A 24590-nucleotide genomic window follows, 5' to 3' on the forward strand; every position below is an offset into this window, starting at 1 on the left:
TTGTGTGTGTGTGTGTGTGTGTGATTCTATGTTCAGGTTCTTCAAGGTGGGGATCCCAGGGCAGATGAAATCATATTGTCAAACATGGCTGTTGCATTTGATCGTATGTTGTTGGATGTAGAGGTAAAATTCATTTATATGTTTATTTACTGTCAAATTTGTTTTATATGATGCAGATTCTCTGAAGATATTTCACATGAAAATTTTGTGAGCAATGCTAGGCTGTCCTAAGCTCCTTAAACCACAAAAGCACAAAACTTGAACCTGAAACTTTGTGCAAGTGAAGGGGTTATGGGATGTTAAGATTTGTCCCTTTGTGACCCAAGGGGCTTATTTGATGGCATTGCTCAAATTTTATGTGTCTTGTATGATGGTGCTAAACATTTGCAGGATCCTTTTGTATTTTCACCACACCACAAAGCAATAAGGGAGCCTTTTGACTACTACATGTTCGGCCAAAATTATATTAGGCCATTGATTGATTTCAGGTTGGCCAATGCTTTGTTGTGTTGATGTCTTAGTTCCATTTGTTGGCATGGTTTGAAAAGTAGCTCAATGATATGTAAGTTCTCCAAGTTGCTTACCCTAGGGTTCATTCAAAAAAGGCAAGACATTACATATTATCTAGATGTTATGTTATGAATAATATTGGCCAGATTGCAAACTTTGGTAATCAATCTAACATTCATTCACTGGAAGGAAAAAGAATTCTAGTGTTTTGCAGTTGTTTCTTTCTTTATCATCATCATTATTTTAATATTGTGCAATACTACACTGCTGTTCTGAACATCATATCATTTGGTCAATTTGAGTTGTGTGTGTGTATCGGCCGATACACACAAGGAATAAGATTTTGCAACATATTGGTTTGTATCAGCCGATACATATTGTATCAGCAGGGTACCAACATGCTGCTTCAAGCAATTTGAGTTGTTTTAAACGGTAATAAACATTAAATGCAGCCTCTCTTTAAATTTTGAATAAAAAACTAAAAAAAAGGCCGAAGGTTCAAAGTACCGATATACCCCTTCCTTCATATCGAGGTGTATATTGATATTGACATGTATTCCACCTTATGTTATTCTCTAAGTCTTTTCTGAAGTTAGCTCTTTTTGTCTTTAGGAGATCATACATTGGCAACATCTCCATCTTCAGTGATGTGGAAAAAAAGCTTCAGCAGGTAACTAACTTCAGTCAGTAGTTTTGTGGTTGTATGCAAGGATTAAAATTTCGTCATGTATCGGGGGCATATCGGCCGATACATATTGTATCAGTGACCCTATGCTATGCCCCTATACTAAGTGCTTTGGGGTCTGACCTATTTCAGGGGGTAGACAGGCCTTAAACTGATTCCCCTGAACTGGTTTGGAAAAATACCAAAGAAAGGAATAAAAAAAGTGGCTAAAGATGTCGATATTTTGAACGTTGGTTGTATGTTGGATATTTTGCAAGTAAGAAAGTTTACTTGCATTGATAAAGCCTAAGTGCTTTAACAAAGTGTCGTACACAGAAGTGGCCTAAAAATTAGCAGATTTATGTCTACCTTGGTTTAGTGCTTTATTTATTTATTTATTTTTCAATTGCTTTAAGTGGTACTGGAGTTTCCTTAAATCTATGGGCTGTGGTTCTGATATAACAATTGCTGGTGGTTGGGCAATAACCTGAACAAAAACTCTGATAGTTGGGAGTCTTTTCTACATGTTATTGCATATGATTTGTTCTCCTCAATGATAGTTGAACACTTGCAAATCATTGATTAAATTTAGAGTTGAACCTTAGTGATCGACTACATTTATTGGTCTGGAAGTTCCATTATTTTATTTTTTAAAATTATTCAACAATTTTCACCTTTTCCGTTCATTCTTTTTTCTGCACATACTCATTGCCTGTGATGGAATGTAGGGTCACAATGTTGTCTTGATCTCCAACCACCAGACAGAAGCAGATCCAGTTATTATTGCATTGTTGCTGGAGAAGACAAATCCACATATTGCTGAGAACATGGTATTACTTAATCTTTCTATATGGTATTCCTGCAGAATGATGCTGGGTAAGTACCTTCCATGAATTAATTGCTTTCCTCCTTATTCCACAGATATATGTTGCTGGAGATAGAGTTGTAACAGATCCTCTCTGCAAGCCCTTCAGCATGGGGAGGTGCTTATTAAGCTTTCTGATATGCATGATAATAAGCCAATTACTTAATTCTTATGAGTTATAAATATTTTAATTTCTATTTATTCAGGAATCTTTTTTGTGTGTATTCAAAAAAGCACATGTATGATGTTCCTGAGTTGGCTGAGATGAAAAAGCGAGCAAATACCAGGACTTTGAAGGAGATGGCAAAGCTTCTAAGGTATAATTGTTACTTTTATTATTTATATTCATTCCTCCAGTCCGTGGCTCAAGCTTAGGAGAAAGGAACCTTGAGCTGAAAGAACAACCCCCCCCCGGTTATAAGCTTTTCCTGGTTCAATTTTCAAGGAAACCAAGTGTGCTCCAATGAAAGCACTCCTTAGGGTAACCTCGTAACCTTATACCATTATCCCTTGCGTGGACCAGGAGACCCTTCTTGGCGGCCCCAAACCTTTTAGATTTGAAAACATGTGTTTGGAAATTCTAAAATTCATTGATAAAATAAAAGAATGGTGGATGGAAGGTGGAATCAATGTAAGGAATAGAGGAGTGAGATTCATGAAGAAACTGAAGAGATTAAAAGAAAAAAAAGTCAAAGAATGGAACAAAGAAGAATTTGGGAGATTATAAGAATCAAAAGAGAGAATTGTTAAAAGGATAGAGGAGCTGCTGCTAAACCAAAAGGAGGCCCGAAGAGAGTGTAGTGTGGAGGAAAGATCAGAAAGGTGGAGCCTAAAAGTGGAATTAGAAGAGGTTTTGAGGAAAAAAATCTCTGGGCGACAAAAGTCAAGATGTAAATGGCTTTTAGAGGAGATGGTGATACAAAACTGATTCCTAGCATTAAGATTGAAGGTCAGGTGATAACTACAGAGGAGGAAATTGTCAAGAGTTTTATGGACCATTTTAAATCGATCTTCATCTGCTTAGGAGAAAGGAACCTTGATGTGGGGGAGTTGGATTGGAATAGTGTACCTGAAACCCAAGAAGCCCTCTTAGAAAGAAACTTCAATGCATAAGAGGTTCATAAAGCAGTTTTTGCAATTGAAAGATCTAAAGCTCCAGGTCTTGTTGGGAATTCATAACAGATGAATTGATTGATGTATTTTTTGAGTTTCATTATAAAGAGAAAATTTCACCGGGACCAAATGCCACCTTCTTAGCCCTAGTTTCTAAAAATGAGGCTAAAACTCCAAAGGGCTATAGTCCTATAAGTCTTGTGGGTAGCCTTTATAAAATCATTGCCAAAGTCTTGGTACAAAGGTTAAAGACTATTTTGCCATTGGTAATACCCCAAAATCAAGGAGCTTTTGTAGAAGAGAGACAAATAGTGGACCAAATCCTAGTAGCAAATGAGTGCATGGCAGTAAAGAAGTTGGGAGGGATGGAGAAAATGGATTAAAAGTTGTATTAGTTCAAAACATTTCTTGATTCTGATAAATGGAGTCATTAAGGATTTCTTCCCGGCTAAAAGAGGTCTAAGGCAAAGAGATCCCATCTCCCCTTTGTTTTTCACTTTTGTTGCTTAAGCAGATTGATCATTAAAGCTAATCTAAACAATCTGATTAAAGGCTTGAGAATTGGTAGAAATGAGGTTGTTGTGGCTCACTTGCAATTTGCAAATGGTATAATCATTTTTTGTGAGGATTGGTAATGAATCTCGTTTGAGGAATTTAAAAGACTTGATTGATGGATTCCAAAGGATCTCAAAGTTAAAAGTGGATTGGGGAAAGAGTTGTGTGGTGGGAGTTAACATGGGAGAGGGAGACATTCAATTGATGACAGGAATACTAGGTTGTGAGGTTAAAAATTGACCCCCAGAATACCTTGGCTTGCCTTTGTGGGGTAACTCGAGAATAAGAGTTTTTGGAAACAAATTGTAGAAAGATTTGCTAGAAGGTTAGCAATGTGGAAGAGGAGCTACATTTCTATGGGAGGAAGAATCACTTTGATCAAATCCACCCTAGCCAATCTGCATACTTATTAGCTGTCTACCTTTGGAATTCTGGTTAACATAGCAAGGCTGTTAGAAAAAATAATAATAGATTTCTCGTGGGAACTGGGAGATAAAAAGGAAGGATCACTTGGTAAAATGGGAACAAGTGTGTAAGTCTAAGGAACAAGGTGGACTGGCCATTGGGAATTTGATTAAGGGAATACAACTCTTCTAGGAAAATGACTTTGGCTGTTTCCTCTAGAAGGAGAGAGGCTGTAGCATGGAGTCATTGGAAGCATTCGTGGTATGGTGGAAAATGGTTGAGATGCAAAGTTGGCATCTCATGCTTCGTCAAGCTCCCCTTGGAAAGCAATAATTGAGGTAATACCAACGTTTCTCAATTTCATTCGTTTTGATGTGGGGTGTGGGGGTAGAGTCTTATTGAGAAGATCTTTGGATTGGGGTCTTGCCCCTTAGATTGCAATTTCCGGTATTATACTCTTCATCAAACTACAAGGCTGAACCTGTTTCTAGATTTGGTATGCCCTCAAAACATGGTTTGGATTGGGATCTTGGATTCAGAAATGGGTTTAAATAATGAGTTGGATTCTTGTTCTCCTACTATCAATATTGGAAAAGGTCTTTTTGGATCAAAACTCTGATGGTACAATTTGGTGTCCCTCCCCTGATGGCCTTTTCTCTTGTGCTTCCTTTTTCAACCTTCTTTTTCTTTTAGAACCTTTGGGGGTGAACTTCCTAGTGAAAGAAATTTGGTGCAAACCTATCCCTCCTAAAGTACAATCTTTGTGTTGGGAAGTCTTCCTTTGAAACTTACACCTGTGATGTGCTACAGAAAAGAAGGCCTAACAAATGCATCTCTCCTCATGTGTGTATCCTTTGTAAGGCTAGTGATGAGACCCTTCCTTGTTTATTAATCTCCTGCTCTTTTGTGTCTTGCACTCTCTTGTTGGTTGCAGATGGGTCCTGTGTGGTGAGTTTGTTCAACTTCAACTTCTTGAGGCAATAGAAAAAAGAGGAAGATTTTTGTGGAGGGCAGTAAGAGTAGCCTTGCAATGAACTATTTGGGAAGAAAGAAACCAAAGTATCTTTAATGAGAAGAGTAAGTTGTAGGAGGAAATGATCGAAGCCATAATGGTGAGGGTTGCACATTGGATTAAGATATTGGAGCTCATCTAATTTTGGGATGTCTCAACCAATGACATGATTAGGAAATGAACTGAAGTGGCACAAACAGATAGACATAAAGAAAGTGTAAGAATGGAATGGAAGCCTCCAGAGATATATAAGCTGAAGTTGAACTTTGATGGCAGCTCTTTGGGCAATCCAGGGAGGGCAAGTATAGGGGGGGTATTTAGAAACCACCAAGGAGTGGTAGTGGCTTTGTTTTTAGGACCAATTGGCATCGGAGTCTCGGTTCGGCCTGAAATAATGGCTCTTTTACAAGGAGTGAGATTCACAATTTGTCATTTCATGGACCTAGCAAATCAACTCAGCACCTTGAAAATATAGATATACTTTTAGGGAAATTGATCTTCTAGAAAGAGGTTTAATTCTAAATTCAGCTAGGTAAGAACTGCAAATGGGATGGCGGATGTTAAAAGAAGGGGCTGATAGACCTTTTATTTTGGGCAAAGTTGTAATCAGATATAATATGGGCTGGTGAATTGCTATAACAATTGTATTAAGCTTCTGATTTAAATAAGCAATAAAATTCTTTTGCTGATAAAAGAAAAAAGTGTATCAAGAGTTTCCATCAAACAAAACTCATTGTTTTTTTTTATTCTTTTGTTCTGACCTCTTGGCAGTTGACATGACAGGTCATAAGCTATTATTATCAAACATCCAAAATCACTCTAGTTTCAATATAAGGTGTATATGACAGTTAGAGTCCAGTGGGTAGGCAGATCAGCAAACTCGATGGCTGACTCACTTGCTAAATGGGGGGTCTCTTGGGATTCTTTATTTTGGGCTACCTTGTAAATTAACTTATGTTCATTTGAATTTGTAATTCTGTGATCAATCTTAAAGGAAAGGTCACACCTCGTGCCTTTCCTTGGGTTGCCTGTAACACTTATCTGCTGGATTAATAAAATGTTAACTCATTTTATATATATATATATATAATGGTGTATTGCTGACCCTGAAAACAAATATGATATGCTGTGTATTAGTATTGTATTGGTGCTTTGAGCCTTGCTCCAGTCTACATTAGCCCTATACTCCACTCTATGTTGGAGTTTCCCTAAAGTTATACAAGCTGGCCAGAATTTCAAAATTTTAATTAAAAATAGGGTTTTATCAAAAACTCCCCTTGATTTTCTAACATTCTCTTAAACTTATCCTGACTTTTTTGATACCTCTAGAGACTGCCCTGTCAGTCATTGGGGGTGAAGAGAAGGGTGACAATGTGTCACCTTGTCCCTTGAACAATCCAGCCTACTGACCCTAATGATTAGGTGACTAAAACATCAGCCACTGGGCTGAAGAGAAGGGGAGGCAATGGCTCACCTTGTTTGATGAGACCTCTCTTGGCAGGGAGGTGCTTTCTTTGCCATCTCATTCGCCATGATTAAGTAATGTTTGGTTTGCAAACATGGGGATGGTGAATCTTGGGAGAAACGGCATTCCCATTGGTGATGTGAGGTATGTGTTCCCTCCATTTCACTACAAAACCACAATTGCCATAAGCCTTTTTAAATCAAGTGTGCCATCCTTTCCCACCCATTCTTTTGAGGTCTTGAACACATGAAACTTTCAATCTCTAATTCCATGAGCTGCTTTGTACGAAGCCCCTTGAGGCAAGCCCAAACAAGTTCATTTTAGGGTCTTAAATTCTTAACCCATATATTAAAAATGGTTTAATAATTTTAATTATAGTTCCTTATTAAGAATAAAAAATGAACAATATTAGCAAAAGGGGGTTCTTGCTAATATTATTCTTTCTTTCTTCTTAATATAAGACAACTTTTAAGAGACAAGGAGCTATTATTAAAATTATAAAACCATTTTTTATAAACAGCTAAGAATTTAACTGTATATAAATTAGAAAGTAAATAAAAAAACCAACCTACATAGTATTGATCGGAAAAATAAAAGCCATTGATTTCTATTTTTAAAATTTGCTGGACTTTTTCTTCAGTTTCCATCTTAAATGTAAAACACCTTTACCTTAAGCATTTATAGTTCACCACTGGCTAACTGTAGATTCTGGAACCCATTCTATTGTCCCACCATCTCATCATAATCTTCCATTTTTCTGATTGAGATATTTGAATCTAGGGGTGGATCACAGATAATATGGATTGCACCTAGTGGTGGTCGAGACCGTCCAGATCCAGTCACAAAGGAATGGCATCCAGTCAGTTTCCACTTGAAATTTTCACCAAATATTTTTCATCTTTATATGTTTTTAGTTCTTCTTATTTCTGATAGCTTTTGTTTAGTCTTGATAACCATCCTTATAGCTTTTTATTATTATTATTTTTTGTTTTTAGTTCTTGCTGTTATGATTTCTTTGATTCTTTCCTGTTGGATTCCAAGATCATTGTGGACATGGCACCATCTTTTGAATGTGCATACGTATTTTGAAAGTTTTGCATTTCTTCTCATGATTAATAAAGTTATTTCTTTTGATAGAGAAAATCTTGACATGTAGTTGATAGGGATGGGTTCTTCCTTGACAGTAAAGAGACATCCTGTGCTTGAAGTTGAAATATTTGTTAAAGTCAGATGCACAACATTTTGTTAAGTGCAGGGGCATCCCCAAGACAATGGAAGATTCATCTGCATTATTGGGAATCACATTTTGTATTATTCTTTCATTTTTTTGGTAAATAGTTAGTTTTGTAAATTCTCATTGAACACTTTTGACAGCATATAACTTGAAAGCAAGAGAGAATGGTGACAATCTATAGAAACAACTAGTATTTATTTAGTTTTGGGGATAGGCCAGAAGATGCAGCTTTATATATTTACAGCACTTGGTCATTTCTCTTATAGAACCTGGAGAGACCACCCAGGAACTCTCTTGGATAGTGTTAGTGGTGTTAGTGAAGGGGTATTTCAGTCTTTGTACTTGTTGAGAATGCTGATGTGTACTGTTATGTTAGTTCGAGTGCCTCTTACTTAAAGAAGGGCACTCAAGTCTTTTTCAATAAGTCAATAATATAATAATAGGTTTGGCCGAATCAAGGGATTAACTTTTTTCCCTAATTCGAACCAGCCTTTCTCTCTTTTCTCTCTTCTCTCTTTTCTTCTTTCCTCTCCTACTTCTTGCTGTCTACTTTACTCTACAGTCAACGAACAAGACAGAATTCTATGGCAGGTCAAACTTCAACATGGTATCAGAACTAGGTTCACCAAATCAGACTTGCTAGAATTCTGCCTTCTGCGCATTCGAATTAGGGTTTCACTTGGGGTTCTCAGTTGTGAGTTGGAGACTGGGAAAAGGGCTGAAAAGGAGTGATCGCCCTCTTCCCTAGGAGGTCTCTATGCCTCCGATTGTGTCGTTGGTGATTGGTTGCTGTGGTTTCTAAGCCCTAGTTAGGGCTGGTACGTGTGGTGCAGTGGTGTCTCAGCCCTTCGTATGGTTGGCCTTCAGGCGATGAGGTAAAGTTTTTTTTTATATTTTTTTTTGTTATGGAATACATGAGAGGTGTAGTACAGTTCGCATGATGGGTTCTCAGATTGCAGTATGCTAGGGTTTATGCTAGGGTTTATTCTGGTTTGTGTGTGATTCGAATGGCAATAGTGTCTACTTAATGGTGAAGCTTCCTATAGTTGTGGATTAATGTTGGTGGTGTTACAAGTGTGGTTTTCAGCTTTTGATATCGCTGAAATCAGTGTGTAGACCTCGGTGAGTAGGGGTTGTGGTGTTGTAGTTTTCAACATTTAATACTGCTGAAATCAGTGTACAGACTTCGGTGAGTAGGGTTTGTGGTGTTGCAGTTCTCAGCTGTTGAAATCAGTGTGCAGATTTCGATGAAGTGTCTGTGTGTAGTGTGCAGTGTGTAGTGCTCCTAATTCAGTGCTCAGAATTAAGGGAGTTCGGCAATGGCAGATAACAGTGATAGTAAACCTAGTGTCATGATATCTACTGACTACCTGAATGTCCAAATGACCTCCATTAAACTGAATGGAGAGAATTATGTCCCTTGGGCCAAGTCTGTAGAGGTTTTTCTGAAGGCGAAGAAGAAAGTGAAGCATATAAGAGAGGAGAAACCCCCCGCTAATTCTCAGGAGTATGAAGACTGGGAACAGGAAGATGCACAGATCATTACATGGTTGTGGAACAGTATGGAACCCAAAATCAGTGTGAACTTCATGTTTCTTGACACAGCCAAAGAGGTGTGGGATCATGCCAAGAAACTGTATTCAGGTCAGGATAATACCACTAGGGTATATCAACTGTATCAGGAATACTTCAATCTGCAACAGGGAAATCAGAGCCTTGAGGAGTACTATGCCAATGTGAGGAATATCCGTAATGAGTTAAATGTCTATCATCCTCTCACTTCAGATGTCAAAGTTCAACAGCAACAGCGAGAGCAGCTTGATGTAACACGGTTTCTGGTGGGGCTGAAGTCTGAGTATGAACCAGTACGAGCCCAGATACTAGGGGGATCTGCTCTTCCATCTTTAGAGGAGGTGTTTGCTCGTCTTCGGAGGGCTTCCATTGGATCTATGGACTCTAATGTCTCCGATAAATCAGCATTTGCAGTGTCAAGAGGCCGAGGTGGCAGAAGTGGGACTCGAGGAACCCAGCCTGGCAGGAGTGGTAGTGGTGGATCTACACACATCCGTGGTGGTGGTCGTACTGGAGGCAGAGATTCAGGGGGAGCTCGTGGTAGAGGACGTGGCTCGGGTCCACGGAAGTGTACTCACTGTGGTTTGGATGGACATACCATTAACTACTGCTATGACTTACATGGTCCTCCCTCGACGTGGGCCAACCATGCCATGACTAGTGACACCAGTTTCAGCCCTACACAGGAGAAACGGTCAGCTGACCCGATGCCTTCTACTCCCTCAGATGGTCCAGGCAAGGAGATGGTGAGTGTTCCTCGTGATGAGTATGAGAGGTTTGTTCAATCCAAGTCGCAGCAGAACACAGCTTCCTTTGCACACTCAGGTATGGCTTGTTTGGCATCCACACCCAACCCCTGGATTATTGACTCTGGAGCCTCCGATCACATGACGGGAACTCCAGGTGTGTTTTCATCTCTCACTCATTGCTCAACATCACAATCTGTTACCCTTGCTAATGGCTCCACGTCATCTATCTGTGGTGTTGGTAATGTTGACCTAGACCCTGTATCCCTATCCTCTGTTTTATATGTACCTAAGCTTCCATTTAATCTTATGTCTGTTAGTAAGCTGACCAAGTCACTTAAGTGCTCCATCACTTTTTACCCTTCTATGTGTGTTTTTCAGGATCTCAAGACGGGGATGAAGATTGGTGGAGGGCATGAAGCCGGTGGACTGTATTATCTTGATGGTGGTGGACGAACGTCAACGGCTCTTCAGTCATCCATTTCTCCTCTCCAGTGGCACTGTAGATTTGGTCATCCTTCGCTGAAAGTGTTGCAGTCCTTAGTCCCTTCATTGAGTCAACTTTCTGTTTTAGATTGTGAGTCTTGTCAATTTGGGAAACACCATCGTGTTCCCTTTCGTTCTAGGGTCGATAACCGTGTGTCGAGTCTTTTTTCTTTAATTCATTCAGATGTTTGGGGTCCTTATAAAGTGATGTCATATAATGGATACCGATATTTTGTTATTTTTGTTGATGACTGTTCAAGAATGACGTGGCTCTATTTAATGAAAGAAAGAAGTGAATTATTTTCCATCTTCCAGAAATTTTATGCTGAGATCCGCAATCAATTTGGTGTTCACATCAAAATTTTCCGTTCTGATAATGGTCGTGAATACTTGTCCTCATCTTTTCGAGAATACTTGGACCACCATGGGATTATACACCAAACTTCATGTACCTATACTCCGCAACAAAATGGGGTTGCTGAGAGAAAGAACCGCCATCTTGTAGAAACGGCACGCTCCCTCATGCACCACATGAATGTTCCCAAAACTTTTTGGAGCGATGCAATGCTCACCTCTTGTTTCTTAATTAATCGGATGCCCACGTCTATCCTTGATGGTCGTTCTCCTTTTAGTGTCTTATTCCCCAACATGTCTCCGTTTCCGCTTTCTCCTCGGGTATTTGGGTGTGTCTGCTTCGTTCATAATCTGAGTCCCGGGACTGACAAGTTAGATGCACGTTCCCTGAAGTGTATCTTCCTTGGTTATTCCCGAACTCAGAAAGGGTACAAGTGTTATCATCCTAGTTCTCGTCGTTCCTTGGTATGTGCTGATGTTACATTCTTTGAGTCTACTCCGTTCTTCGTGGGGTCCGGTGCTGCTGCTTCCCCCACATCACCACCTCCTCTTCCTCTTCCTGTGGCTGATCCACCTCCTTTGGTTCCAGTCATGCCTACGTCCTTGCCTCCGGTGCCACCATTGGTTGACCGTCCACCCATCCGTCACGTGTATACACATCGCCCACGTGTACCGGCTGCAGCTCCTCCAGCTTCATCACCGTCGACAGATCCAGCTCCAGCTTCGACACCAGCCTCCGACCTAGATCTTCCTATTGCCTTACGGAAAGGTAAGCGTACTTGCACCCTTCACCCTATTTCCAATTTTGTTTCACTTACCCACCTCTCCGTTCCCCATCGCCAGTTCATATCTTTGTTATCCTCCGTGGTTGTTCCTAAGGATGTCCAGGAAGCCCTTACCTCTCCAGAGTGGTGCCGTGCTATGGAAGAAGAGCTCTCTGCTTTGCATCATAATCACACTTGGGATCTCACCGCTCTTCCTCCTGGGAAGCAGGCTGTCGGTTGTAAGTGGGTGTATAGTGTTAAGTACTTGCCAGATGGTCGTGTTGAGCGCCTGAAGGCGCGGCTGGTTGCCAAAGGGTACTCCCAAACCTATGGCATTGACTACACGGAGACGTTCTCCCCGGTTGCTAAGATAGGATCAGTTCGTGTCGTCATCTCCCTTGCAGCTATGTCTGGTTGGCCTCTCCATCAGCTCGATATCAAAAAATGCCTTTTTGCATGGGGATTTGCTCGAGGAGGTCTACATGGAGCAACCACCTGGGTTTGTTGCTCAGGGGGAGGATGGTAAGGTATGTAGACTTAAGAAGGCTATTTATGGACTTAAACAGTCCCCTCGAGCATGGTTTGGTAGGTTCAGTGAGGTGGTCAAGAAGTTTGGTCTGAAACAGTGCCAAGTTGATCACTCTGTCTTCAGTCTTGACTCTTCGGCAGGTAAAATAATATTGGTGGTGTATGTGGATGATATCGTTGTGACTGGGAATGATAAAATGGGCATTGACAGATTGAAGGCATTCCTACAGGAACACTTTCAGACAAAGGACCTTGGCAAGTTGAAATACTTTTTGGGCATAGAGGTAGCAAGATCTAAGCATGGCATTAATTTGTGCCAGAGGAAATATGTGCTTGATTTACTGGAAGAAACAGGATTGTTGGGTACTAAACCGGCTGAGACACCTATGGAAACAAATACGAGGCTGAGCAGTGATATAGGTGAAGTGTTTGAAGAGCCTGGCAGATACCGACGACTTGTAGGCAAACTAAACTATCTAACCATTACTCGGCCAGATATTTCATTTGCGGTTAGTGTGGTGAGTCAGTTCATGCAGAAACCTTTGGTCCCACATTGGAATGCAGTGCTAAGGATTGTGAGGTATCTGAAAGGAGCTCCTGGTCGTGGTTTGCTGTACAGAAGTGGTGGAAAACTGGTAGTAGAAGGATACACCGATGCTGATTGGGCAGGTTCTATGTCTGATAGACGATCTACCACAGGCTATTGCACCTTTCTGGGGGGTAACCTGGTAACATGGAAAAGTAAGAAGCAAACAGTTGTGGCAAGAAGCAGTGCAGAAGCGGAATATAGGGCCATGGCACATACTGCTTGTGAACTAGTGTGGCTGAGGAACCTTCTACAGGAGATAGGATATGACATCAGTACTCCAATGAAGCTCTACTGTGACAATCAGGCAGCGGTTCATATCTCTTCCAATCCAGTGTTTCATGAAAGAACCAAGCACATCGAAGTTGACTGTCATTTTGTGAGAGAGAAGGTGCTGAATGGGGTGATAGAAACTGCATATGTTAGTACGGGAAACCAGTGGGCAGACTTGTTTACAAAAGGCTTGAGTCGGGGGAGAGTGGACTACATATGTAACAAGCTGGGATTATATGATATATACTCACCAGCTTGAGGGGGAGTGTTAGTGGTGTTAGTGAAGGGGTATTTCAGTCTTTGTACTTGTTGAGAATGCTGATGTGTACTGTTATGTTAGTTCGAGTGCCTCTTACTTAAAGAAGGGCACTCAAGTCTTTTTCAATAAGTCAATAATATAATAATAGGTCTGGCCGAATCAAGGGATTAACTTTTTTCCCTAATTCGAACCAGCCTTTCTCTCTTTTCTCTCTTCTCTCTTTTCTTCTTTCCTCTCCTACTTCTTGCTGTCTACTTTACTCTACAGTCAACGAACAAGACAGAATTCTATGGCAGGTCAAACTTCAACAGATAGAACAGCTCATTAGAAGGTTGCAAGCTGTAATGTCTGAAGTAAACAAGCTGTTATCTGGGATTTCCATTTTAGCCAATGATTTGGTGCCGATCTGCTAGTTTGCTGAGCTAATCTCTTTATGATTCATATGAAGATAAATTTTATGATTCTTTTGACCAGTAACATCTAAAATTTTATATTTGTTGCTCAATCTAATGCCTGCTGTCCCATTCACAATAGTATGTTTCTTCTATTTTCTTGGCTTTTTCTTGTTTCTTTCCATCATCTAGTTTTATCTTTACTAATACAGTGAAACTAATGTATGCAAATATATACAAGGTTGAAAATTGTCATATCTATGTGTCATTTACATTCCTTGTTTCCTTGTTCCCTTGTTCACTTCATTATTCTTGTTTAACTCCATTCCCTCTTCTATTTTCATAATGCAACTATTTTTGTTTTTAACTGATATATTGGGAGCAGGAGCCATTTGATGTTTCTTCAGTAGACAATATGAGAAGACTTGTAGAACATTCAGGTGTTCCAGGTCACTTCTTTCCTTTAGCACTGATATGCCATGACTTGTTGCCCCCACCACCCAAGGTCACTTCTTTGACTTGTTCTGTTACAGTTTTTATTTTGAGTTTCTGTTTTTTTCTTCAATTTAATTAAAACACAATCTCTTTCCCTAGGTAGAAAAAGAAATCGGAGAGCAGAGAGTGATTTCATTTCATGGAGTTGGATTATCAGTAGCCCCAGAAATTAACTTCAGTCAAATTGCTGCCTGCCATGAAAACCCTGAAAAGGTTTGCTCGATGTCTTATCTGTGTTTTTTTGGTAGATTTATCTGCATGGGTTACAACCATGAATTCTTGAAGTATCTTATTGAGCTTTATGTTTGATTGGCTCCTTTTGGTTTGCTATGAATCCTGCATTCCATTGAATTAGCAACAGTCAAAATTGGTTAGGTAAAACCTGATATCTATAACAATCCTCACATTCCACAAATATGGTTCTGTTAGATCTAGTACACTCTGGATGCAATCTGAAGTCGCGACATAGTTGTCAAGGTGACTAGGTGATAAGGTGCCCATGGAGGGTTGCCTTGCTTAATTGCCTAACTTTTTTACATATTGGTCTTGGATACTTTTATATTCTTAACTTTTTGAGATTATAATAAATAATATAGGCATTATTAAACTAAATTATTCAGTTTTAAGTTCCAATACTAGTTTCTTTTCATTATTTTTTTTTTCATTTGTTAGGGTTCAATCAACATCTATTTTGCCTTGAACTCTCAAAGACTTACAAAACTTGATCTGATAAGCATGGGAGCACTCAAAATTTTATCCAATCAACACATGTTGATTATTTTTCATCATCATCTTCAGGACAAAAATAGAGACTAAGCCCCTCTATTTTCTGAATTTTCTCTTTTTCTTCCATTTTCATGATTATGTTGATCTGTATATTTCAAATGAAACACATGCATTTTTTAGGAAGATTGTAGACAATTAATAGTGGAAGATAGTTGCCAATTGCTATGTAACCTAAGAAATTACCCTATGATTCATTTTCTATTAAAACAAAAGTCATCACCTAGATGACTTGGTGACAATTAATAGTGAAAGATGTGTTTTATTAAAAAACCCATCACCTAGCCTCAGCTTGATGCCTTGAAAACTATGCATGTACGGCCCACTGTCATACTTTGATAATCAAGAAATAAATGTATTAAAACACAGATATGCTATAATCAAACGAAAAAACAATCCAATGAGTGCATCCTATTGTTGCTACCCCAAAAGACACACCAACAACCTGCTAACATATGAAAAAATAGAGATTTCCTCTAGGGTTCACTACCTTACTATGACAATTTAGAAATATCAAGGTAGGTAGCCTAACATGTTGAGCAATTAGTTTAAACGACCATGACACTCTCATGCAACCCTCCAATAAAACATTGTTTTCTTGGTAGAAAAGTTGCTGAATAGAAGAGAGAAGGAAGAGAAGAGAGGAAGAGAGAAGAGAGGATTTGGAGTCAAAAAGATGGGCTGGTGGCGCCAACATTTCTATTTATATTAGGGCAACAAAATAAAAGAGGGAAAAATACAACAGTGCCCTGGTAGTTGACTACTAGGAAATCTCTTCATCTAGTAGCCGACTACTAGGAGCAGTCTTTGTCTAGTAGTCGACTAGTAGAAGCAGTATATTGTTAGTTATTGACTACTAGCAACAGAGTACATTATTTCAACACTCCTCCTCAAGTTAGGACATAGATGTCAATCATAATGTTTAGTAGGGGTGCAAGCCGGGCAGGTTGGGCCGGGTTTATGGTCAACCCAGGCTTGACCCTAAAACTTGGGCTTAAGGCCCGAGTCCATCCCACACTTTAATTTGATGCACTCGGGTTGGACTTGGGCCCAGGTCGGGCTCGGGTTGGTCAATGAACCCACTCTAAAATTTTACAAATATAAATGTATTTATGCAAATATATATACATATATTTATGTATATATGTAAATATGTATGCAAATGTTATATATACAAATATGTATGTATCTATATGTAAATATGTATGCAACATTTACATATATACATATATGTATGTATAAATGTATATAGTTGGGCCGGGTTTGGGCTAGGCTCGAGCCTGACCCAAAAAATAAAAAAGCCCGACTTCTTGGGCTTGAGCCCAGCTCGAAGACCGAAAATCCAAGCCCAGCCTGTGTAAAATTTCGGGCTGGGCCCGCCCAAGTTGCACTCCTAATGTTTAGAAAACCAGATCAGATCAGCCAGTCGGGCTGGTTGAACTGTGATCTGGGACCTTGGCCAGTTTGGTCATACCCTAATAATCAAACTTGATAAAAAACCAGTTGATTGGCTTGTTTAACCGGAAAATCGGTGTACCAAATCCCGGTTTTGTGAAACCGCCCGGGTCCTTAACAATTGAAATTTTAAAATGTGTATAGCAAGACTTGAACCCATGACCTCTAATTTCTATATATTACTTAATTACCATTAGTCCACCTCTTTACTTATGTTAATTAATGACTCTTTATTTTACATATTACTTTATTATGCACATTTTTTAAAGAAAATGTAAACTAAGGAAGTTGCCATTTGTCTATCATATTTAAATATATTAAAAGTTGTAAAATATTATATATAGTATTTATATGACCCGTAGTATATACATGTATATGTCACATCATCACAGTTCGACCTTGGTTGAACCTTTGACCTGTAAACCTCTCCCTTCTCCAATTCTATGCCTGGTCTGGTTTTCTAAACATTGGTCAATAATGCCCAACTTATCACATAGATCATTATACTGTAAGTGATGTAAACCCTAATGCTATGTTTGGTTTGAAGGAAAAGGTAGGGAAAGGAAGGGAAATGTAGGGAAACCAATACAAGGTTTGTAAAGGCTTTCTTACCTTTCCCTTCCTTTCCCTACTTTTTCCTTAAAAACCAAACACAACCTAAGTGGAGATGTTTGTAAGCTGCTCTTTAGAACTAATATATGGTGTACATACTTTTCCATTAACAAGTTTCTCCCTGATAAAGTGCTTATCTACCTCAATACCGGGCTAAGTCCTATCATGAAGAACAAGATTAGCTACAATGTTGATAGCTGCCTTGTTATCACAATATAAGAACATGGGATTATCCATAGTAAAACCTAGTTCTCCCAACAATTTCTTAATCCACATGATCTCATCCACTCTATGAGACATAGCACGGTATTCAGCTTTAACACTAGACTTGGCCACAACACTTTGTTTCTTGCTTCTTCATGTAACTGGGTTCCCTCCTACAAAGGTACAATAACCACTGGTGGATTTTGTCATCAATAGATCCAACCCAATCTGCATCTGTATATATCTTAACCTTTAAATGCCCATGTTTCTGGAATAACAGCCCAACACTTGGAAATTTCTTAAGATATCTGAGGACCCTCTTAGCAACTTCCAAGTGAACAGCCTTGGGAGCATGCATGAACTGGCTAAGAACTGCTACAGCTAGACCTGTTCATGGGCCGGGTAGCCCACTCGTCCTAAGTCGAGCTTGCACAAAATTTTAAGCTCGTGGGCTCAAGCTTTCCCAAATAAGCCTAACTTGATAATATTAAATATATAATAGAAATATGATATATATAACTTTACAATATATATAATATAGATATTATATAATAGTACAATTAATAGCAAAAAACATTATATATTAAATGTATAAAATATTATACATTATATAATATATTATTAATAATATATAATTAATATATTACAAAATGCATGTCAAAGTCGGGCTTCAGGCTTGGGCCTGGGCTTCGCGCATTATATAGGGTTAGGTTCGAGCTCAAGATCTAGGCCCAATAGTCGGGTTGGGCTCAGCCTCAGGCCTGATGATTTTTTGTTTATAAAGAGGCAAAGCCTGGCCTAGTCCGACCCATGAATAGGTCCGTCTACCTACAGCATAAGCAATATCTAGGTGTGTCATGGATAGATACAAGAATCCTCCCACTAGTCTCTGAAATTGCTTCACAACTTTGATTGTTTCACCTTGATAATCACCTAACTTATGGTTTGGATCAATAGGAGAGTTAGCTGGTGTCACCCCTTGCTTGCTAAAATCTTGCAACAAATCTATGATGTATTTCCTTTGGGAAATGAAGATACCCTTTTGTAAATGAGCAACTTCAATCCCAAGAAAATACTGTAAGGGACCTAGATCTTTCAACTCAATTTGAGTAGTAAGAAACTTCTTTAACTTCTAAGTTTTAGTTTCCCAATCACTAGTGATCACTATGTTGTCAACATATACTATTAGAGCTGCAATCTTTCCTTCCCCTCTCTTCCCGAACATGGTGTGATCAGATTGGCATTGCTTGTAGCCAATCTGTTGTATTGCTAAATGAAACCTACTAAACTAGGCTCTTGGTGATTGCTTTTGGCCATATAAGGACTTCTTCAATTTGCACACTTTTTGTTCATTGCCTTGAGCATGGAAGCCGAGAGGTTGTACCATGTACACCTCTTTTTCAAGATCACCATTAAGAAATGCATTTTTTATATCCAGCTGGTGAAGCTCCCAATCAAGATTAGCAGCAAGGGAGAAAAGGACCTTGATAGAGTTCATCTTCGCCACTTTAGCAAATGTTTCTGCATAGTCCACTCCATACACCTAAGTAAATTATTTTGCTACTAACCGAGCTTTACTACCATCAACTCTATGCTTTTACTGTGAAAACCCACTTACATTCTATTGGTTCTTTTCCTAGATCTACCAATTCCCATGTGCCATTTTTGTGTAAGGCATTGATTTCTTCTTTCATTGCATCTATCCGTTTAGGAACTAAGAGGGCTTCTGCCACACTTTTGGAAATAGGAACACTGTCAATAGAGGAGAGGAAAAGGACGCATCCATGGAAACATAGAATTTCAAAAAGGGTCACTTTCAAAAGGATGCATCCATGGAAACATAGTATTTCTTGGAGACTAGATCAAATCCCGATAACCTTTTGGGAAGAGGGATACCCTAAGAAATCTGGTGCAAACATATCCATTAAAAAGTGCAACCTTTGTGTTGGGAAGTGCTCCTTGGGAAGATCAACACCTGTGACTTGCTACAAGAAAGATGGCCAAATAAGTGCCTTTCTCCTCGGGTGTATCCTTTGCAAGTGGTGAGATCCCTACTCATTTATTGGTTACCTGCACTTTTGTGTCTTGTGTATGGAAATCCGTTTGTTCTCTTTTTTGTTGTAGATGGGAATCCCCGTAGGATGTGGTAGGCCTGTTCAACACCATTTTTTTAAGACAATAGAAGAAAAGAGGAAGGATTATGTGGAGGACAGCAAGTGCAACATTGATTTGGATTATATGGGAAGAAAGAAACTAGAGAATCTTTAATGAGAAGGGAAAATCAAAGGAGGAACTGATTGAATCTATAAATAGTAAGAACAACATATTGGGTAAAAAGTTTGGACCTCTTTTTAGAATTCTCAACAAATAACATAATAAGATCTTGGACTGATGTGGCACAAACAGTTAGACCTACAAAAAGTGTAAGAATGAATTGGAAACCTCTGGTTACCAAAAAAAAAAGATTTGGAAACCTCCATCTTTTAATAAACTGAAGCTGAATTTTGATGGTAGTTCACTGGGCAATCCAAGAAGGATAGGAATAGGAGGTGCTTTTAGAAACCATGAAGGAGTGGTGGTGGCATTATTTTCAGGACCAATTGGTTTTGGAGATTCAATATAGGTTGAAGTGATGGCTCTCTTACATGGCTTATGACTTGCAGTACAAGTTGGAGTAAGGGAATTGGAAGTTGAAGGAGATTCTCTAAGAAAACACAAGGAATGGTACGAGAATCAAGTTTACCACGAGTGGGAGACATATTTTGGATGAAACGACACCCAAAAACACAGTGGAATAGAGAACAGGGGAGCTTTGGGAAAAAGAAGTTGATGTGGGGCCATATACTTTGTAGAGAACACTGATGTGGGCCCCACGACTGTGGTCCCCACTGTGTTCGTATGACAGCACATGTAACCTTTGATTAGTTTGTCAGTGTTAGTTGGTAGTTATCATAGACAGCTTGTTTTCTCAGTTATTTATTTGTTTTATTTGCCATGTAAGCATTAAGGGCAATTCTGTCCTTTCCTACATTTAGTGAACATAACTATAAATATTGAGAGAGTGGCGGCGGCAGATTCATTCGATTTGTCCCTCCTTTCAAAACCCTTGTGTACTTTTGCTGCTTCTCCTTTCTTCTCCCTCTTTCTTCTACTTTTCTCAATCCGAAATCTATTGGAATTCAAGACTGACTGTAGTCTTGATCGACTACTTGGTATCAGAGCCTATCTAGGGTTTCTCATGTGAGTCTAGTCCAGCCGACCACATGAGAACTGTCTAGGGCTGGAAGCTTACAAAGGACTGTTCGTTGGCTGATTCTTGGAGGTTACCAGAAAGGTTTAGCAGCTGTTCGAAGACTTGTCGAGGCTTGCAGAGTGTTTTGGTAATCAGGAAGAATCAGAGAAGGTTTGATTCAGGCCACGATTGAAGGTAGCGATCAGAGTTCTCTGGGTAAGTCTTTATTTTTCCCTTGAGATTGCTGTCAGTCAAGATAGGTTGGACCTATCTAGGAGGAGCGGCTGAACTCTCCTATTTTCTCTCAGAGGTGATCAGTTTCTTTTAGGGTTTGTCATTAACCCTACGGCTAGACTTGACTGTGAATTCTTTGGACATTGCGGCTGAGCACTGTTTATGTTCTCACAAAGATCTTCCTAACCCTACGATTAAAACCCTAATTCTGCTTCAGCACTACAGATTGCTTTCTAAGTGGGTTTCAGACCTGTTTTTGGCTTCCGAGCCTGTTTTGGGGGTGAGAACTGTTATTGGATTGCATATATTTTGGTTGCTGATTGGTTTCAGATCAGATCTGAACTGATTTCATACAGATTTCTGATTGTGATCGATTGTTTAAGTGCTGCTTTCTATTGTAGTAACCCTGATAGTTCTTAACTACTGATTCTTGACCAAGAACGGAGTTCAAAAATCAGAGAGAAGGTGTTTTTGGGAACAGCAGTTCTGGTAGTATGTCTGAGACTGCGTTTCAGATTACAACTGTGAGATTTGACGGATCCAATTACTTTGAATGGGCCCAATCAGCCATGATGGCTATTGGGGGAAGGGGAAAACTTAGCTACCTATTGGGAGATGTGAAAGAACCTTCCAAGGAGGACCCAATGTATACCAAGTGGGTTTAGGAGAACTACTTGGTTATGACATGGCTGTGCAACTCTATACAGCTACATATCAGCCGAAATTACTTGTGGGCAAAGACAGCCAAGGAGATATGGGATGTCATGAAAGAGACCTACTCCCAACCCCTTAATGTTGCTAGAGCCTATGAACTGAAGTGTGAGGTGAATAATCTTAAACAAGGAGAGAAACCAGTCTCTGTTTATTTCTCTACCTTGAAATCCTTGTGGCATGAAATTGACCATCTGGAGACTCTTGAGTGATAAAGTCCAAAAGATGCACAGACCCATAGAAAGCAAGTCGAGACCAATAGGGTGTTTGAATTTCTGGCTGGCCTGAATTCAGATTATGACATTGTGAGCCAGTAGATACTGACAAGAGACAGTGTGACCCTCTCTCAAGCATACTCCCTGGTGCATAGTGAAGAGACCAGGAGGAAGGTTATGATGCAACATCAACCCTTTCCCCTAGCCCTGCCGGCAGTTAAACCCCTGCCACATCTGCATTTGCTCATTTAGGTACTCGGGCCTCAGCCTATCATACTTCAGCTCCAGGTAACACTGAACACTGTTGGATAATAGACTCAAGTGCATCTGACCATATGACTAGCTTGCCATCATTGTTCACTACTTATCACTTGTCTTCTGGTAGAGATAAAGTATCCATTGCTGATGGCTCTCTTGTTCCTATTTCTGGCAAGGGTGACATCAAGTTGTCTGATACTATCTCTTTATCCTCAGTTTTGCATGTTCCTAAACTTGATACTAATTTGCTTTCAGTCAGTAGCATTACCAAACATCAAAACTGTTCAGTAACATTTTTCCCTGACCGATGTGTTTTTCACGACTTGGAGACGAGGAAGGTGATTGGGACTGGCTGTGAGACGAATGAGATCTATCTGCTTGGAGAAATTTCACATTGGAAAGAGCCAATGGATAAGAAGTCTTTTGTTTCTCAGTTTGTGAGTCCGGTTATGCTTTGGCATAATCGATTAGGTCATTTATCTTTTCGGTCCTTGAAGAACCTGTTTCCTACTTTATTTGAGTCTGTTGAGATGTCAAATTTAAGATGTGAGAGTTGTGAGCTTGCCAAACATTGTAGAACATCTTATTCCTTGAGTAATAAAATAAGTAATAATTCTTTTGATATTGTGCATACCGATGTTTGGGGGCCATATCACATCCCTTCTATGGGTGGGTACAGATATTTTCTGTTGTTTGTTGATGACCAAACCCACTTTTCTTTGGTCTACCTTATGTGTTCTCGAGATGAGGTTCCCGCTCTGACCCAAAACTTTCATCAGATGATTTTAACCCAATTTGGGGTCAAAATCAAAGTCCTCAGATCTGATAATGCAAAAGAATACTTTGCTAAGCCACTAGCCTCTTATTTACTTGATCATGGGGTTATTCACTAGAGCACTTGTCCTCATACACCACAACAGAATGGGGTTGCCGAGAGGAAGAATAGGCACATTTTGGAGGTGGCTAGAAGCATCATGTTTACGTCCAATGTGCCTATCCGTTTCTGGGGTGATGCTATCCTCACGGCAGTGTATCTCATTAATCGGGTTCCTTCCCAGGTTCTTGATATGAAGCCTTCATTTACTCTTCTATACCCAGATGAGGAGTTGTTTACTATTCCTCTTAAAACCTTTGGTTGTACCTGTTTTGTTCAGCTTCTTGGACTTCATCATTCCAAATTTGACCCTAAGGCCTCCAAATGCATTTTTCTCGGTTATGCACAAACTCAAAAGGGTTATTGCTGCTATGATCCTGTTTCAGGGAGGAGATTTGTCTCGATGGATGTCACCTTCTTTGAGGCACCCTATTATCCTAGGGTTTCTCCTCAGGGGGAGAGTAGTGAGAATTTGGGTCTTTTTCCTCTGGGGGAGCGTAGTGAGAGTGGGGTTAACTCATCTGAGGTTGTTCCTTTACCCATTCCATTGAGTGATGAAGGCTGTAATGGTGAGGGTTGTCAGAGGGATCAGGAGTTGAAAGTCTATCACAAGCGATGCAGGCAGGTTGATCTCGGTCATCGGCAGTCTAGGCCAGCTCCAGTTCTTTTTGCGGATCCAGATCCAGGTACTACAGTCCCAGGGCCCACTGAGAAACCTTCCACTGTTGCTACTTCCCCTCCTTCAGATGACCTTGACCTCCCTATTGCAGTCCGTAAAGGGAAACGACGTTGCACCACATCCACAGCTCACTGCATTTCCCAATTTCTATCCAATGATCGCCTGTCTTCCTCTTACAGGTCCTATCTCACTTCCATTGCCGATATCCCTATCCCTAGAACAGTGCAAGAAGCCTTATCAGTTCCAGAGTGGAAAGATGCAACGAAAGTTGAGATGGATGCCCTTTTGAAAAATAATACTTGGGAGCTAGTTGATCTACCCAGAGGAAAGAAACCGGTTGGATGTAGATGGGTATTTACTGTGAAGCATAATGCTGATGGCTCCATTGAAAGGTACAAAGCCCGGTTGGTTGCAAAAGGGTTTATTCAGACTTGGAGACTTTTGCTCCAGTAGCAAAGATGACCACTATTCGAGTTCTATTAGCCCTTGCAGCAAGTTACTCTTGGCCCTTGTTCCAGATGGATGTTAAAAATGCCTTTCTGAATGGAGACTTACAGGAAGAGGTCTACATGCAGTTGCCCCCTGGATTCTGTGATACAGATACAGGTAAGAAGGTTTGCCGACTGAATAAGGCATTGTATGGATTAAAGCAATCCCTTAGAGCTTGGTTTGATAGATTCAGACTAGCCCTTGGAAAATTCGGCTATGTACAGGCCCAGTCAGATCATACATTGTTCGTTAAAAGAGTGAACTCTTCTTTGACCTTGCTTGCTGTATATGTGGATGATATTGTAGTGACAGGAAATAATAATAGTGAGATTGAGTCTCTCAAACAGCTCCTTCATCAAGAGTTTGAGGTGAAAGATCTTGGTGCACTGCGATATTTTTTGGGTATTGAGGTTGCTAGATCTAAACAGGGGATCTTTATTTCTCAAAGGAAGTATGTTCTAGATCTGTTGTAGGAAACTGGAAAGTTAGGTGTCAAGTCTGCCGATACACCCATTGAACAAAATCACAAGATCAGTGTAGAGGGTGGAGAGCCTCTCGAAGACAGA

At 39.8% G+C, this 24590-nt stretch overlaps 1 protein-coding gene across 4 annotated transcripts in view; it reads left to right on the forward strand.

Moving 5' to 3' along the window:
- The window catches only part of LOC104590598 (glycerol-3-phosphate acyltransferase ATS12, chloroplastic-like), an 87374-nt gene that overhangs the window by 21165 nt on the left and 41619 nt on the right, over window positions 1-24590 (forward strand). For all 4 annotated transcript variants that reach the window (XM_088896094.1, XM_088896093.1, XM_088896092.1 and 1 more), the window contains exons 4-12: window positions 37-123; window positions 391-488; window positions 1123-1180; window positions 1903-2004; window positions 2096-2157; window positions 2246-2356; window positions 7370-7448; window positions 14169-14288; window positions 14378-14491. In XM_088896094.1, the coding sequence (XP_088752220.1) occupies window positions 37-123; window positions 391-488; window positions 1123-1180; window positions 1903-2004; window positions 2096-2157; window positions 2246-2356; window positions 7370-7448; window positions 14169-14288; window positions 14378-14491 (831 nt within the window). The remainder of the gene's footprint in view (window positions 1-36; window positions 124-390; window positions 489-1122; window positions 1181-1902; window positions 2005-2095; window positions 2158-2245; window positions 2357-7369; window positions 7449-14168; window positions 14289-14377; window positions 14492-24590) is intronic.

The sequence above is a fragment of the Nelumbo nucifera genome, chromosome 1 (genome assembly GCF_055504915.1).
Source record: "Nelumbo nucifera cultivar China Antique chromosome 1, China Antique-T2T, whole genome shotgun sequence".
Taxonomy (NCBI): domain Eukaryota; kingdom Viridiplantae; phylum Streptophyta; class Magnoliopsida; order Proteales; family Nelumbonaceae; genus Nelumbo; species Nelumbo nucifera.